Raw genomic sequence first — 16,212 nt, 5'->3', positions numbered from 1 at the left:
TATTTTAGAACTTCGAACTTTGAAACCATCAGTTCCAAACTATTTACTTCACACTTTAGGTCACATGAAGCCAATAATTTTACTTACAGTGAAAGCATTTCAAAGATGGAAACAACCAATTTCTCATCGAACATTAAGTTTGATTTTAGCTGAATGACTTCAAGAAGGACAACGACTTTGTTCCAATGAGGAGAATCTGTTAGGGAGCTATCATCTTCATTTGTAAAGGATTTTGTCGTCCTGAAACAAAAAATCATCAAAAAATAGCACAAGTGGAGACTTTGACAGTTCTCAAGAATCCTTGACAGATCAAGTATATATAAACAGCTTGAATGAAAGCCCATTTAACGTTTAGTTTGTCGGCACATGCGAGAGAAGATACATGTCATGCGCTAATGAATGATTCCAGAACTGAAATCCAAGTATGCTTCTTCTCTTAATCAATTGTTTTCAATCATCGATGTCACCATTGTCGTGTATTGAAAATATTCAAATTTATAAAAAATTGTATAGTCCGTCCATTTGTTATACCTACTTATGAATTTAGCACCTGAAATCTTTTTCTGCATACTTTTTTGGTTTAAAGTTTTGATTTTGCGTTAAATATCTATTACTTTCGTAACTGTCACTTTTGGCACCTACTGAGTTTTTAAAAGCTCAGAATCAATTTTTCAATGCTTTTTTGAAATTGGGTCTCTTTCATGTGATCTCTTCTTAAACCTTAGCATTTCCAGCCATTCAATGCTTAGAAACATGCAATCCATTTTCCTTAAATCCAAGGAAAAGAGTAAAACTTTTTTCGCACCTTCGAGCCTTCTTTGATTTGCTTGGCTGTGGCCCTTGTAGATGTTCCTTGAAACCTGTTATTTGATCAGCAATGTCTTCGGCACTTATTGGCAGCTGAAATTAGACTCGATAGTCAATCAATAATTCTGAAGAAAAACACACAGTGCAGTAAATAACTTACAAAGCAATTATTAGTGAAAACAAGTTCAGATCCAAAGAAACTTTACGAACTTGCCCTTTACAAATGCCTACTCAAGGCAGATGATCTTCAAGGAGATTCTGATGAAAAATTTTTAAGAATTCAAGAAGGAATAAAACATTATGCAATTGTGACAGTTTTCATACAAGATTAAGGCAGCGAAAATGTCAACGAACCTCCTCAAGCTTCGCTTGGATCACCTTGGAAACAGACGTGCTACTGCTGTTTACAAATGACGTCAGCAGTGTTTCGAATATTTCGTTCTGTATCTTACTTGAGGTGATGGCTTCGAAGAGGGGCACTGTTACCTACAAAGAAATTCAAACCAGTTGGCTAAAATTTTAAAGTATATCAAAACAACAATTAAATCGATCTTTTTATTTAACAGCATATTTTTGTAGAAAAGTATTGGCGTGTGTCCCTTCATAAAATAGGCATTGGGTGTACAGTTGGATTTTCTACACATTTGTATGCAACCGTTTGTTATCCTTTGTAGGTTATACATAAGCTAAAACTGCATAAAATGGGTGTGTAATCTAAAACTACAGTTAAATCTCGATAAATCGAGCCCCTGATAACTCGAACATTCGCCAAGTCGAACTGACTCAAACATTCGCCAAGTCGAACTGACGATCAAACAATCAAACATTTGGCCAGCATTCCTCCAGTCATCGGAAGATAGCATATAGGGATCGGCACACTACCCATAAACAAAGTCCTGAGAAAAGCATTCTGAAAAAAGTCCTGGGAATAAGTTATAATGCCGCAACAAAACAAACACACAGACACAGCAAAATCTAAACATGGTAAGGTTGAAAAATTACACACACAGACATTGCAAATGTTGATGTGGAAGAATAGGGTACAACTTTCTTAAAATTCGAACATCAGAAGAACCAGTAAATCATTTGACACGCGTTTAAGGAATACTAACTTGCTTGAGACATTCTTCTTGGATAGTCAAGTTGGTACCAGGGCAAGCGCTTCCGAGTGTCAGTGCCGTTTTAAAAACTCTTAACGATGCGGGAAACTTTTCGAATACATCAACAACTGCAGGAGTGAACTTTCTCAACAAGATTCTCAGGAGCTGAAGCTCGTATTCTGTCAGACCTGCAAGGAATTTAGAGAGCTACTAAACATCTTTTCTAATGAAATGTATATAGAACAATAAGCAAAGTTATAATGAAAAATTGCAATATATAACAAAATGATTAAATGACAAAATAATAAAATGGCAAAATAATAAATGATAAAATAATGAAATTACAATAAAATATAAGATAACAAAACATAAAATAATATAATATATATAATAAAATAAAATAAAACATAATATAATTTGACATAAGATAATATAAAATAATCACTGCTTTCACCTTTGGTTTGAGCGACTTTTATCAGTTCTCCGACGACGGGTGTTAAATGCAACAAGAATTCCTACAGTAAAAATTGCATCAAACAATTATTTAAGGCATATCTGTCAGTTTACAAGATGAAAACTACTTTGTCGAAGAGAAACAGCAGTTTCTTTTTATTGTGAACCTAAATATGGCATCATGTGCTGGAAACAGACATAGAAATTATGTATTCAAACTATAGGTTTTAACGATAAAGTATTATTTCCGTAAACCATCTTTAAATTTTGCGTTTCAAGCATTAAAAGTCTATGCATGAAAAATCGATATTCTAAGCATGAAAATTTTTCTAAATTGAAACAGACAGCAATTTGACCCTTTTTAAAATATTATTCTCAAAGCGCAATTTTCAGATCTTTTACTTGGAATTTCATTTATCAATTTAAAAAACCAAAAAAGACTTCTTGCATTTTTCTTAATCGGATTATAATATCTGATTTTTCCAGGTTTCTCGTTACCTATCAATAGGGCAATCATTCTATATAAAGAAATTATTCTTTAGGGAAATGCCAGCAATTAAAGTAATAGAAAAAATCTGCATGTCATAATATCAATCCAAACTTCATTGAAACATACCTGAAATATCACAGACGATGTCACTGTGGCAATTCCAAGCTGCAGATGGACATTCGAATGCCAAATAAAACTAGAGAAATATTTCGTAAGTAGCCTCATGTCTTCAAGCTCCTTGGGTTCGAGCATCTCAACATCCGTGCTGCTACTGCTAAGGGGCTTGAAAAGTTTCTCCACCACGCTATTACGAGAAACAAAGAGTTGGTTACAAGGTGTTTTCAATAAAGCGTTGACTGTTTAAATCATGTAGATAACATTGTAAAGATTTTAAAAGAGATCTACTATTAAACAGAAGATGCGTAAAACAAACTAGAATTGTGGAGTCAGTGCAGCAAACTTTGCTTCTTAATACAACGAATGATTTCATCAAACACAAATGGAACACCTCAACGTTTTGTTACACGTAAAAGGGGGGGGGGGGATGCGCTGTTCACTTATAGTAATAATGAAGACTAATGTCAAATAATAATTTGCAGGGTGCTCGATGTCGTATAGACAGCGAGCTATTTCATGGTACCTCAGCGGTCGAGTGGGGACAAATACCCTTGAGAAATACTCTTAAATGCACTAGCAGGCACTTCATCCAGACGCACTTCATGGAAACTTAGTTCGATAACTAAGGGCCCCCGACCAAAAGGGGCCCCAAACTTTTTTTATATCCATGTTTTTAAGCCTTTGCTCTATCTTTTCAAGCTCTTCTCAAGTTCAACAGTTTTTTCAAAAAAACTTAAAGCTCTTGAACTGAAGCTTTTATAACTCAGTTCCCCTCAAATAATGATAAGAAGTGTCACCTTCACATTTTGATAAATGTGTTTAACATGCTCTACACCCTTTGGATGGGACTTTTTTGCAGTCTGTTAATAGGGGCCCCGTCTCAGATTCTCTTTGAGGTCCCAGGTAGATCTGTTACGCCAGATGACATTGCCAGACCCACAATTGATATGCTTGACCATCAATTGATATAACATACTTTTCCATGTTTAACTTTGTCATTGGCTTAAATTATCCACTAAATTAATTTATAACTATTGATTGTTCTCTACTTACTGGCAAATCTGCTGGGAGTCTTCAACAATTTCAGTGTCATTGCCTACAATAAACTTCAGCAAATACTTCAGCCCATCGTCTAATTTAATCCGGTCGTTGTCATTTAGTGCTTGGATGCAGCCAATCGCAGCTTCTCGCACAACCTTTAGAGGATGATGCAACAACAACAACAGGGTTGGTAGAACTGTAAATAGACAGAGATTGAATGTTATGACAATGAAATGAAATATAGGTGCATTGCTGGATCTCATAGTGGCGCAGGCTCTATCATTGTCACAAGAGAGGGTGGGTATATATCACTCTTTTTAAGGGTGCTTCTGCTTGGGTGGAGCATGATAAATGGGGACTCGAATGATATGTTAAGCGGATGGAAGGGCCCATGACTACAAGTGGAAGAGCGGTCACAACTACGTAAGCTATATATCATCTATTGTTTACAAACGGATGGGAACCTGCGAAAGCATTAAGTTACCCTTGAGTTAACAATAAATCTAGAGAGAGATCATTCTAAATCCGTTTTTCAACAGAGAGAAAAGTAAGCATAGCCTATTAAACAATGGTTCTTGAAAAATCTGGGAAGCTTGCTGCTCTAGTGTCTAAAACTTCAGACCAATAAGCGACAGATAAAATTGCCATTATATTTATCGTCTGGCGATTCAATATTTCATGACATCATATTACAAAATAGCTCTTGATTCACACTTTAAATATCTATATATATATCTATATCGACCAAGAGTGGTTCGATTCCGACCAAGAGTGTTTCGATACAATTGGGCAGCACCCTTGTGGAAATATTTTCCTCCTGTCAGCCTTTGCCTTATATATATATATATATATATATATATATATATATATATATTTCTTTAACCAGAATACCCTTTCAGTCTATACATACCTTGTGAATCAAAGGAAAACATGGACTCAATATCTTGCTCTAGTGTTTCCATACAAACTTTGAATATATGCAGGGCACAGACGATAACTTCAACACGATCGAGAACGCAATTACGATCCACCAACCAACTGAGGGACTTTGGAATCATGAATATTTGACAGAGGAACTTCAACAGTGCTTTTGGCGAAGGGAAGTGCAGCTGAAAGCAAATAAGATATTAGTGTCTAGTAGAACTACTGACACAGGTAAAGGCTCTATGAACAATCGTGCTCTAAAACTTCTTTTAAAAAGTTAGGAAACATGTCTGTCAGTGCTAGAAAAAGCATAAAAGTATTTAGAGCGTATTCAGCTAGTTAGTTGCCGAAAATGAAGAAATCGTAAACAGAAGTATAACATTTTTATATATAGTTACTTTAAATTTAAAATTAAAAGATATTCCCAATTAACTAAAGACCCATTCAAAATCTGTTTAATAGGGATTTTCACAAAGTAGTTGAAAATAAACGTCAGAGGGCCGTAGAATTAACACGCTTATTACTAACCTTTAAAAATTCCTGAAGCAAAGATCTGAAAACCAACACATAAGGACGTCTTTTTTTCTCTTTGCCACTCGCAGAAGCCAGCATTTCAAAAATCTTTACATGGAACTCTGAAGATTGACTAACTTCGTCTGAAAATGCAGAAATGATGTAAAGACTGCATTGCTTTAACACTTTCAACATATCAAAAGGTTATGATTGGTTCTAAATCGACCAATCGATCAAATCAAATAGTAGATTGATTGGTTGATTGATTGATTTGATGACTGATTTATTGATTGTTATGATTGATTGCTATGTTTGTTTGTTTGTTTGTTTGTTTGTTTGCTTGATTGATTGATTGACTGATTGTAATATTATGACTGATTGATCGCTTGCCTGATTGATTCATTCACTAAATACGATTAAGGCCTTTCAATTTCAACAAAAAGCAAATACATACACGACACAAAACAAAATAAATATGAATAAATACAAGATTGGTTGGAATAGAGTATGCTACTTTTTCGCCTAGATTTATTGGAAATCTAACAAATCAGTACATTGTTAGAGATTTTGTGGACACAATACAAGTCTTGTATTGTGACACATTTCAATGCCATCTAGAACAAAACTTGCATATAAAAACCACACATTTGAGAACCCGGGCTCAAATTTCGGAGACTAACTTTCTACAATTTGTAATGACAGTATAGAATTTGTAATGACAGTTATTGTTAAGTGAACAAATTCTTGATTATATTGTCTTCAAATTCTTGACAAATCCGAATGTCTACAAAAATAATTTTAGTGATTAGGGATGGACCCGTGGCTGTCGTAAAACTGTTTTACAATGGATGTTGTACTAAAGATCTAGTCATTACAGATAACGTAAAAATCATGTATGTTCACTTTTTCAATGGAATGAATTTTCCGTTGAGGGTTTGGCTTTAGAATGGAACTCCTAAAACTACGTTGAAATGCTGAGAGAAAAAAGGCACAGGATAAACAAGAGAACGTGGAAAGATTGAAAAAGCCAACCTGTGATTGTGTCTTGAGAGCTTAATCTGTGTAAGATCTTCCTCAGGAACAAACAAAATACGTTCATCCGCGTAAATCTGACTTTATCTTTGGCAGTGCTTTTGATGGCAACGGCGTTGATTATCTCGGAGAATGTTGCCTTAATATCATTGGGAGCTCGCAAAGCCTGAAAACAAAATACGCTACATATTTCAATGATATTAGGAAAAAAGCTTGAAACAAAAACAACAACTTAAAGATCCAATTTAAAGAAATATGAATTGTAAAGATTAGTAATGGGTCTTTTTTGAAGGTCAGAAGTTGAAAAATTATAGTTTTCCAGAAAGAGAGAAGAAACAAGACAAATATAAACTTCTTTAGAATTACGTTTATTCCTGGAATAGTGATGACCGTAACAGCTTATGACGTTATGTCTTCTTTTCAGCATGCCCTCGATACCCTAATACATAAAGCTCAACCCCTCCCCCGACAACGTACAAGAATATCAACGGAAGTAACACTAAACCATAAAAAACAAACAATGAGATAGCAACTAAGAAGTAAAAATGAAACTCAAGTGTATTTAAAAACAGCCATACTTTTGTATAACCCTCCTTTCCTTCCACAGTTGTGAATGAGCTTACTGTTTTTCGTATGAAATCCTCAAATTTTGAAATAAAGTCATAAACTTGCGCCTGTGGCAGCTGATCAAGCAACGTGAATAAAACCGCATACAGAAAAGCTTCAAATACAAAATTTGTTTTTCCCGTATCTGCAGCTTCAAGGGCAGATTTGATCTAAAAAAGAAACAAAATGTGTTAAAAATTCTTTAGGCATCTAATATTAAAGTTTTGAATTATTATAAAAAAGACAAAAACACAGCTATTTATATCATATATTGCCTTATTGATATCGTAATCAAAATGGACTTATGAAAATCAAAGGATTTCATGCCATCGTCAAATGAAATTAAATCCAAACCCTCTTACGAGATCATAGTTCGTAATCGGCGCCCCCTCAATTTACTGCCCCCTCGAAAGCACTTAGCCAGAAATCTGGAAATTAATCAAGCACTCGATAGCTTAAATTAGGATCAATGGCAAGTAAATATCATACGATTAAATAAGAAATTCTTTAAACTTTTTCAAAACCATATTAGCAAATTCTCTGCTAACAAATGGGGAACTGTGAAAACTTTTTGTAGAGCGTTTAGTCGCCAATTACAAGCAACAAGTAATTTACGATAGTTTTATGAAAATAGACATAGAACATAAAATGTTTTACCCAGAATTCCATATCATTATCTTCGGTCAGCAATGATGATACTGCATCCAATATGCTCAGATACATGGTAGCAATAAGGTTTTTGTTTTCAGAGGAATTCTGAAAGTCTTTTAAATCTACAAAGAGAACAAGATTTATAGATGGGGCATTGTTAAATTACAGAAAATAATTCTTCCTGGCAAAGCTTTAAAAATCTATAGAAATCAAATGGTAACATGCTCATATTTTAGAACTAATTTCCCTAAAAATTGAATGCAACTCCATCTGGGATTACATGCTATTAAAACGAGGTTTTAGCTGAAGAAATTTCATGGAATACATTGACATAACATCAAAACATCAAATGATACTGTTGCAATAAAAATATCTTTCTCCCTTCAAAAAACAAAACATATTAATCAAAATCTTTTCACAAGCACTTTTTTGGCATTAAAAAGGGTTAAACAACAGCTTGAATGTATTTTGCAATCCCTGCTTTAGAATCGATAGCAAAAGTCATTCTCGCAAAGCAATGTTTCCAAGTAGAAGTAGCCGTATAGCTGTATGTAGAGGAAGTTCATCACGCAAGATACAACTTTAATCACTTTTTGAATCAACTAAGCGTTAGAGGTCTCTGATAAAAATTGTACTCGCATAAAATTCTAGGTTTCAAGTGCCGAGAAGTGAAAGTATTTTGATGTATTTAAGAATATCTCTTAGGATCTTTAAGTCTCTGCCATCCCTTGACTTGTGATGTTATCAAGTGCATACTCATATGAAGATCCGATACCTCGGCGATGTTGTTTGTTACATCGACTCGTTTACTTAATGCAGCAAATTTCTCAACAATGAACACCATTAACCTACCTGTTTTCTGCAAAACTGTGCGGATGCCTAACACGAAAGGATTCTTCAAGCCAAAGTCCGATTCGAGAAGGTTCTTGTAAATCGATAATTGTTCCTTTGCAAAACTTATAGAAGGCAACAAACTTGGGATTAAGCAGTAGATTAGCTGTGCTGATACTTGATCAGAATCGACTGAAAATTTGTGATCTCTAAAAATCTCCACGATATTTGCAGCCAAGGGTAATCTGGAAATAAAGGGCATATTTTAAGTGAAAAAGTTGCTTTTCCACCTGGACCAGGACACAAAATGTGATGAAATAGCCCTAATACAGACATTTAATCAGTTTTAACAGTGGCGGATACACATTAAAGGTGAAATACGAAATGCTAAAGACCGTGAAAGAACAAATAAGAACATAAAAAAATAACGAGCCTAGAGTACAGCAATACTTTCAAAACAGCGCCATTCTTCCTCTTATGCCACTTTCGATCCGCACATAGATATCGTTTAGCTTTTGGTTATCATCCAAAAATTTACATCCTGAGGCTTGTGAGACGAAAAATATATTTAAGTTAGATGTGCTTCTGCCTTTTAGTAAAAACCATTATAGTAAAAACTGTTCACATTTTTCAAGCAGAGGTACACTAAACAGGAGATTGAGGATCTCAACCAACTGGTGAAGTTAAGAGGTAAGCTGAGGACGGCCAGGTTCTCTTTATCATTTCTCAATTATGTTTGACTAACCGAGTTGTGCCAAAATTTATCACCGCTCGTATTTCCAAGTCTGGTGTTAGACAAAGTCCAACCATTGAGCGCGCTTTTATTCTGACGTTTTATGCTCTGAGGAGTGTCAGACGAAAAAGCTTTTAGTATGTCGTACAATGTTTGCTTTTTTCTAAGCCATTTTCAAAAACCATTATATTAAACAAAGGCAAGAATGTCGTTTTGGAATAAAATATGACACAGCCGTTTGATGTCAGATCTTTTTTATGCATGGTTCATTAAAAGATGTTATAACAGCATAATCTCTTCAGTCGTGTAGCGATGCTTGCAAAATACAGTCACATTAACCAGCGATGTTCTTACATTTAACAAAACAATAAACAAAACTTTTGATGTTACCTCTCTTGAAAAGGAGCAGCTTTGAGTTTCCTAAGAAACAAATCCAGCAAAGTAGCTTCTTCGACGACCTTAAGGAGACAGGAACCTGCTTTCAAGATTTCCATAAAAACAGAATCATCATCGTCGTTGAGCCTTTGGACCAAAGCACTTTGCATGAATTCTCTGCCTTCAACGCTCTCATCCTGAAATAAAGAGACATGAAATAAAGACTTTTGGCAACAATTGTGATTTATGATGATTATGATTATGATTATGATTATGATTATGATTATGATGATGATAATAATAATGATGATGATGGTAGTGGTTGTAGTAGTAACAATGATTATGATCGTTATAAAGTATGTTTCAAACCTCAGATTTCAAATTTCTTATCACTTCTTGAACAGCCATCTTGCGCCTTACAGGTTCTGGGTGATTAAGATTGACAATCAGAAGCGTTTCTGTACCTGGGATGACCTGTAAAAACAACAAATATTCGAATTTCTAAGCACATCCACATTTGAAAACTTAAAACCAAAAATAAATTACGGTGATAAGCAGGTGTTTATATGTCTACTCTCAAAACCATTCTGGATATATCAGACTGCTTTTTCATACAAATTGCTACAGTTGCCTGATGATTGCATCAAGCCTGAAACTTGGAGTAGCAACTTAGACTATAAAACAAATAGCATAAATTGCTATTTAATATAGTTCTTAAATATACAATTGACAAGGGCTGAGATAGGTTTCAAAATGTGGCAGCTTTGATTTTGGTCATTATAAAGAACATAAAGGCTCTCAAAATCACCTTTTGAAAATTAGTGTATCTTTAAAAATTTGTGCTTGGCCCTTGATAACACATGGACAAAATCAAAACATTTCTGAAGTAGATTTTCATAACATAATCCAGTAAGTGTACTTCTATAGAGTGTATTCTTTATGAAGAAAACAACATACTTTATACTTTGAAGAGGCGCCTCCTGCCAGAAACAGTTCTTGAAGCAATTCTGTTTCTGAGTTTTGAGAAATAAAATCCTTGACAACAGAGTCTGTCTCTGCGGGATACCTAAAAAGATCAAGATATTTCAGTAAATTCCGTGTAATGAGGTTCTGAATTCTACTGAAGTATTTTATTAAACCTTTACTACATTCACTCATTGTTAAAATTCTTCAAGCTTCTTTACAAGCCATGTAAAACCAAGGCAATTCAAATAACTGAACCTCATTGTAACTGATAGAAAGTTGGCAAAAATTAAGCTAATTTCTAAGCTCATAACAATTTTTGAAAATTATGTTCTGAAAATGTTATAATGAAAAAATTATTAAAGATAAAAATTCCAAGACTTTCTAAAGTCAAGCCTGTGAAAATTTAAAGAAACAGCAATATTTGGATGAACTTTTACCAGTCTATTGCATAATATATACTTGATGCCAAAATGCCATTAAAAGTATCCTGATAATAATAATAACAATCCGAAGCCTGATCTTGTCTTTATAATCTTATAATTTACAAAACAAAAATTGCCTAGAAATATGCTCTACTTCAGCTTTATTTATGTGATTCATGATTTGTTGCTTAAGTTAACTTTCTTAAAACAAATTAAAGAATATGTTAACAAAATAACTTAATGCAGTTTTCTCACTTCAGTAAATTAAATACATACCGTTTCTCAAAGGACTGCATAAGTTTTTTGCCAAGCTTTAAAAGATTTCCAGGATCAGAAGACACTTTTCTTAGCTTTATATACTGCTCAAAAAACCTCCTATATAGAGAGAAGTAAGATGTCAGCATCTATACAACTAGCAAAGGGAAAAGTGAAAAAGATAAGAAATCAAACACTCTACAATCAGAACAATCAGTAACTTTTAGTATCATGAAATTCTGTTAACCTGCAGTATTTGTAAATGTAATTTACATAAACATTTTGACATATTTTAGTTGTTTCTTGTGTCTCGCAAAAATAATGAGACACTGGATTTCTTGCTCAGATATTTATAAAATGGTGAAGGAATTTATTACCCTTTCAAAAAAATCAAGTCCATGTTCACATAATGTACACCCTAAATGGGCCGTTTATATTTGTATTGATTACAGCCATTGTTGTTTGAAAAATTTTCCAAAACTTTTGACTTGCTTTGCTTCAAAATAAATATCATCTAGGAGCTTGATCAATACCTAAATGATCAACCAGTTGGGCTTGATCAAATATTGGGCTTGATCAACCAGTTACCTAAGTTTTGCTCATTTCGAGATCTGGAAATAAGACAATGCTTAAGATAAATGTGGCATGGGTAAGTCAAGGAGGAAGTGGATAAGGTTTGATAAATATTAGTCATGTGTCACTTTGATAGGTTAGAATATTATGCAAAGGTCAAACATAGAGCTCCAAGCATATACCTCAGTATGTACTTCAATGAATTTCCTTCTAATTTTGACACTTGAAATAGTGTTGTAAAGGCTGAGATGAAGTCACTGGATTTTTCTGTTGCTGACTCATCAGATTGTGATGATATCAATGCCAGATTAACAATCCCAACTAGAAGAATGGAAAGGAGGCATGGCAAAGAATTCTGCTCAGCAAGCTCACTTATCAAGGACATTGCTCCTTTAGTTTCACAAAGTCTTCTTAAAGCCCTAAAACAGAAAGAGAAACTATTCTTCAGAAATTGTATGACTTCAGTTGTATAAAGTGAACAAATCAAATAAAATTTTCTTGGAAAAAAATCGGCATAGCTAAAACTTTGATCCATAGTCTTTAACAGTCAATGACCAACTCCTTTTATGCTGTGTCGGTAATACCAGCTGCTACTTTGTACATTATCAAAATCGGTAAGCCATTCATTCAGCTTGTGAGAGACTTGCACCAACTTCTTCAAAATTGGCGTTAAATGGGAAATGAAGTAAAAAAGCAATTTTTTCAACACTACTGAAGGTTTCTGCACTGATTCTACTGTCCTGTCAATGTGATTCTCAATTTATTGCCTTTGAGCATGCACCAATTTGATAGTGCCATACGTGCCGCCAAGTGGAGGTCGGCCTTCAAACAGGCAATAACCAAGCAATTGAAATTGCCTGACAAAACAACAGCTGTTTCTTTTGGATAAAACAAATAACAGTTAGGTACTGTTATATAATGGCATTGGATTGCTGTTTCACTTCTTCAATCATCTTCTTTTAGAATGCATTGAAACTCTAACATTAAGCAGAATTTGAGAAAATTTGAGAAAATCTGAGAAAGCAGAATTTTTGTAATCTAAAGGCCTACTTGTTAGGAAGTTGTCCTTTCTGCCTTCTATAGATACACTCTAAGGTTATGATTCCAAGCTTCATTGTGTCAGCAGACAAAGACTGAAAAGTGAAACATAATTAGTTGAGTATTAAACCTTTACAAAATGTAAAATTACTACATTGGGTCTAAAGATGGGACTTAGAGCTAAACTGGTGCACAAAGAGTGTCAAATTCTATGTTTTTATTCAAACATTATAAATTTATGCTAAAAAGATAAAAAAGCCTATAATTGAGCCAGCTGTAACTATCGTGTTTATATTGGGTATGGTTAAGTCAATGACTTGCTCTTTGGGAATAAGTTGCACATATCTGAAAAAACTCTTTATTGAAGACTTTGAAAATTCTTATTGTACAAAGTCTCAGCCTGACAGGGACAAGCAAAGTTTTCATCAAAGACCAAATGAATTAGCAACTTTGAATTCATTTCAAATTTTTTGTTGCCAGTAGCACTTTGGGCTATAAAATAACTTTTTCATCAACGTTCTCTAGGGCAACTGAATTGGAAAATTAGAATGCAATATTTAGACTTTATTTCAATGGGTTTTTTCACTCAGCAAATACTTGTAATGATAAACACCCTTTGAAGGGACTCATTGGGATTGCCCCTGATGACACATACCTTGCATATAAGATCAACAAAAGGAACAATTGTCTGTTCTTTGAAAGTCTTCATCAAGCATACTTGCGACAGCACCATGTATGATGATACTTTGTAGTCTTCAATGTCAGATTTCAGCCCCTGGTACAAGTAAGGCAGAATCTTCCCAACCCTTGATTCGTTTAAGTTTGGCGCAGACTCTGCAACACCGAGTAACACACTTGCATAGAACGAAAAAAGTGTTTTCAATTTCTCCATTGATTTACCCTGTCTGAGGTCAATTGCTTTTGGGATCATTTCGCAAACGAAGGTGAGAAATGCACTGTCACTCAAGCAGTGCTGTATAAGAGTCAATTTGGATAACGGGGTCCCAGCTTTTTGACATGAGGCCAGCCATTGCCATTTCTCAGTCTCCTTATTGAAAGTTATTATGCTAACCACTCTAGAGAAAAGGTTTGTCTCGTGAAAAGGCAAGATACAGGACATCAGCGAATCCGTATTGAAGACATGGATGCGAAAACGTCTAACCAACCATTCAAGGGCCTGCTGTGCCGGTTTCGTCAATATATATGGTGAAACGCAGACAAGAAATTCGCTTAGTTTCTTGTCTAATCTATCATTAAACTCTTTAGGCTGTTGTGTTCTTTCAATCGATTTTGCAGTTTCACTGAACAGGGTTTTCTCGAATTTCAAAAACTCGGGGTCGATATTTTGGAGCTCTTCCAGTCCTGTGTTCCCGATGGAAAAAATTGTATCGATGTCTATATCAGCAGCTTCTTGCGCTTCAAATAATATTGAGGCACGTTTATTTTGCAAGTTGTAAGCAAGCAAAGCATCTGGAATCTGAAGATTTTCTAACTGCCTCGAAAGAGACGTCATTTTGAGCCACAATTCAAAATTTTCCCAGCATCAATTTCAAATGTCGTTTCCTGACTCCACGCTTTGGAATCCTAGGCCATGTGGTTCTGATTTCTCGATTCAGAAATTGTAGCCTCTTTATCACGGTGACCATAGAAACATTATTACTTTTTTGTAGTTTTCTGAAAAGCTATCCTGGGATGGGGACCAGAGCCGCAAAAATTTAACGGCAGCAATAGTTTTTTCCCTTGTTTAGCACCACCCTATCTCAAGTTGAACTTAAAAAAATGTACCTAGTCAGTTACCATAACGTGTTAAAAATTAAATCGCAATGTGTTAAGAGAAGTGGTAATTACACTAACGTTTAAAAAGTATTGAGACACATTCGATAAAAGATCTATGGCGTTGCGTTGGATTCGCTTCTACAACAGAAACTTGTTCAGATATATGTACATACTTTTTGAACGTCTTTTTTCAAATAATCTAGAGCCTATGTATGTATCCCGATATTGTGGTTAAAAGTTGAAAAAGCACGTCAACTTTTGAATTATAACTATAAAAGCATAGGATTTCTACAATTTTCCATGAAATTATGAAATTATTTTCCTAATATGTTCCTAAATTTAAATTCTTTTAACACGACAACGAAATGTCTGGTCGGTGTGGATTCAAACCTATTACACTTACGTTCAAAAAGTATTGGGACGAATTCGATAAACGAACTATGGCGTTGCGTTGGATTTGGTTTTGCAACGGAAACTTTTTCAGATTTGGCAAGTCTTTATACAAATAATCTAGGCCCAAGTTTCCCCAAAATGGAATAAAAAGTTAACAAAATGCTTCAACTTATGAAGAATAACCAAGAAAACACAGGATTCTTTCGATTTTCCTGATTATAACAGCAAAATATGCAGAAGGGCTGAATGGCCTAACAATGGCAAAGTCACATGACCTTCCAAAAATTTTAGAGCTGTCCAAACAAATACAACTTTTTAATTTCACCTTTGCATAACAAAAAAAATTATTAAAGAAATTATAAAATCAAACTTTTAAGCTTCAAAAAAAATTTACTTCATCGACGAAAATGCTACAAATTTATTAAATTATTGCATTTATTCAAGCTACTTTTAAAATTGCGTAACATTAAAGGAAAAGCCATTGTACTCATCGTCGATGAGTAATTTCTGCTTTGAGAGAGCATTTTCTTCTTATAACGCTGGAAAATTTGTATTTTTCATGACTTCTATAGCCATGTTTTTGCTTATGTTCCAAAAATTAGCTTCCTTTTATACGACAACATAATATCTAGTAAGGATTCAAACCTATTACTTCCAGTTCCCTCAGTAAAGACCTGTCGTCCCTAGGCGTCGTAAACTTCTTTGGTCTGCAAACCCTTGGTAAATTTTTTTCTGTTCTTGTACGGAAAAACTTTTACACACCAGAAAAGCTGCACTCATTGAGCAGCCGAGAATTGATGCAATATCGCAAAATCCATTTACTTTATTATAGTAGAAAGCAATTTTTAAGCGCTTCTCTTAACTCAGTTCTTGAGTTTTCAGAGCTTCCATGTTTTCGTCTCGAGACCTATAGAAATTTTATGGTAGATGTATTTTTAATTTTTTGGCGTACATAAAAGGCTTCAAAATATCAACAATGTCTTGTGAAAATTTCATGGAAATAACTGCCGTACTTTTTTAATGAGAAAGATTTTAAAAAAGTCTTTCCGAATTTGTTGCATAAAATTTCTTCGAAGTTTCGAAGGGTGTCCCAATACTTTTTGAACGTAAGTGTAA

At 34.4% G+C, this 16,212-nt stretch overlaps 1 protein-coding gene across 1 annotated transcript in view; it reads right to left on the bottom strand.

Moving 5' to 3' along the window:
- LOC135694589 (HEAT repeat-containing protein 1) overlaps positions 1-14,536 on the bottom strand; it is a 31,564-nt gene extending 17,028 nt beyond the window's left edge. The window contains exons 1-20 of the mRNA XM_065213395.2: positions 13,583-14,536; positions 12,940-13,022; positions 12,072-12,308; positions 11,338-11,436; positions 10,631-10,739; positions 10,043-10,147; positions 9,689-9,870; positions 8,587-8,810; positions 7,741-7,856; positions 7,056-7,253; positions 6,478-6,643; positions 5,461-5,588; positions 4,919-5,117; positions 4,021-4,204; positions 2,977-3,154; positions 2,362-2,422; positions 1,920-2,095; positions 1,162-1,293; positions 806-900; positions 88-240 (exon numbers count right to left, since the gene is read on the bottom strand). Coding sequence (XP_065069467.2) covers positions 88-240; positions 806-900; positions 1,162-1,293; positions 1,920-2,095; positions 2,362-2,422; positions 2,977-3,154; positions 4,021-4,204; positions 4,919-5,117; positions 5,461-5,588; positions 6,478-6,643; positions 7,056-7,253; positions 7,741-7,856; positions 8,587-8,810; positions 9,689-9,870; positions 10,043-10,147; positions 10,631-10,739; positions 11,338-11,436; positions 12,072-12,308; positions 12,940-13,022; positions 13,583-14,440 — 3,683 coding nt within the window. The 5' untranslated portion in view covers positions 14,441-14,536. The remainder of the gene's footprint in view (positions 1-87; positions 241-805; positions 901-1,161; positions 1,294-1,919; positions 2,096-2,361; positions 2,423-2,976; positions 3,155-4,020; positions 4,205-4,918; positions 5,118-5,460; positions 5,589-6,477; positions 6,644-7,055; positions 7,254-7,740; positions 7,857-8,586; positions 8,811-9,688; positions 9,871-10,042; positions 10,148-10,630; positions 10,740-11,337; positions 11,437-12,071; positions 12,309-12,939; positions 13,023-13,582) is intronic.
- Positions 14,537-16,212: the final 1,676 nt, after the last annotated feature.

This window comes from Rhopilema esculentum, chromosome 8 (assembly GCF_057945365.1).
Source record: "Rhopilema esculentum isolate cy_ngs chromosome 8, ASM5794536v1, whole genome shotgun sequence".
Taxonomy (NCBI): domain Eukaryota; kingdom Metazoa; phylum Cnidaria; class Scyphozoa; order Rhizostomeae; family Rhizostomatidae; genus Rhopilema; species Rhopilema esculentum.
Note: the sequence above shows the minus strand (reverse complement) of the source record. Positions and strands in the feature narration are given on the sequence as shown.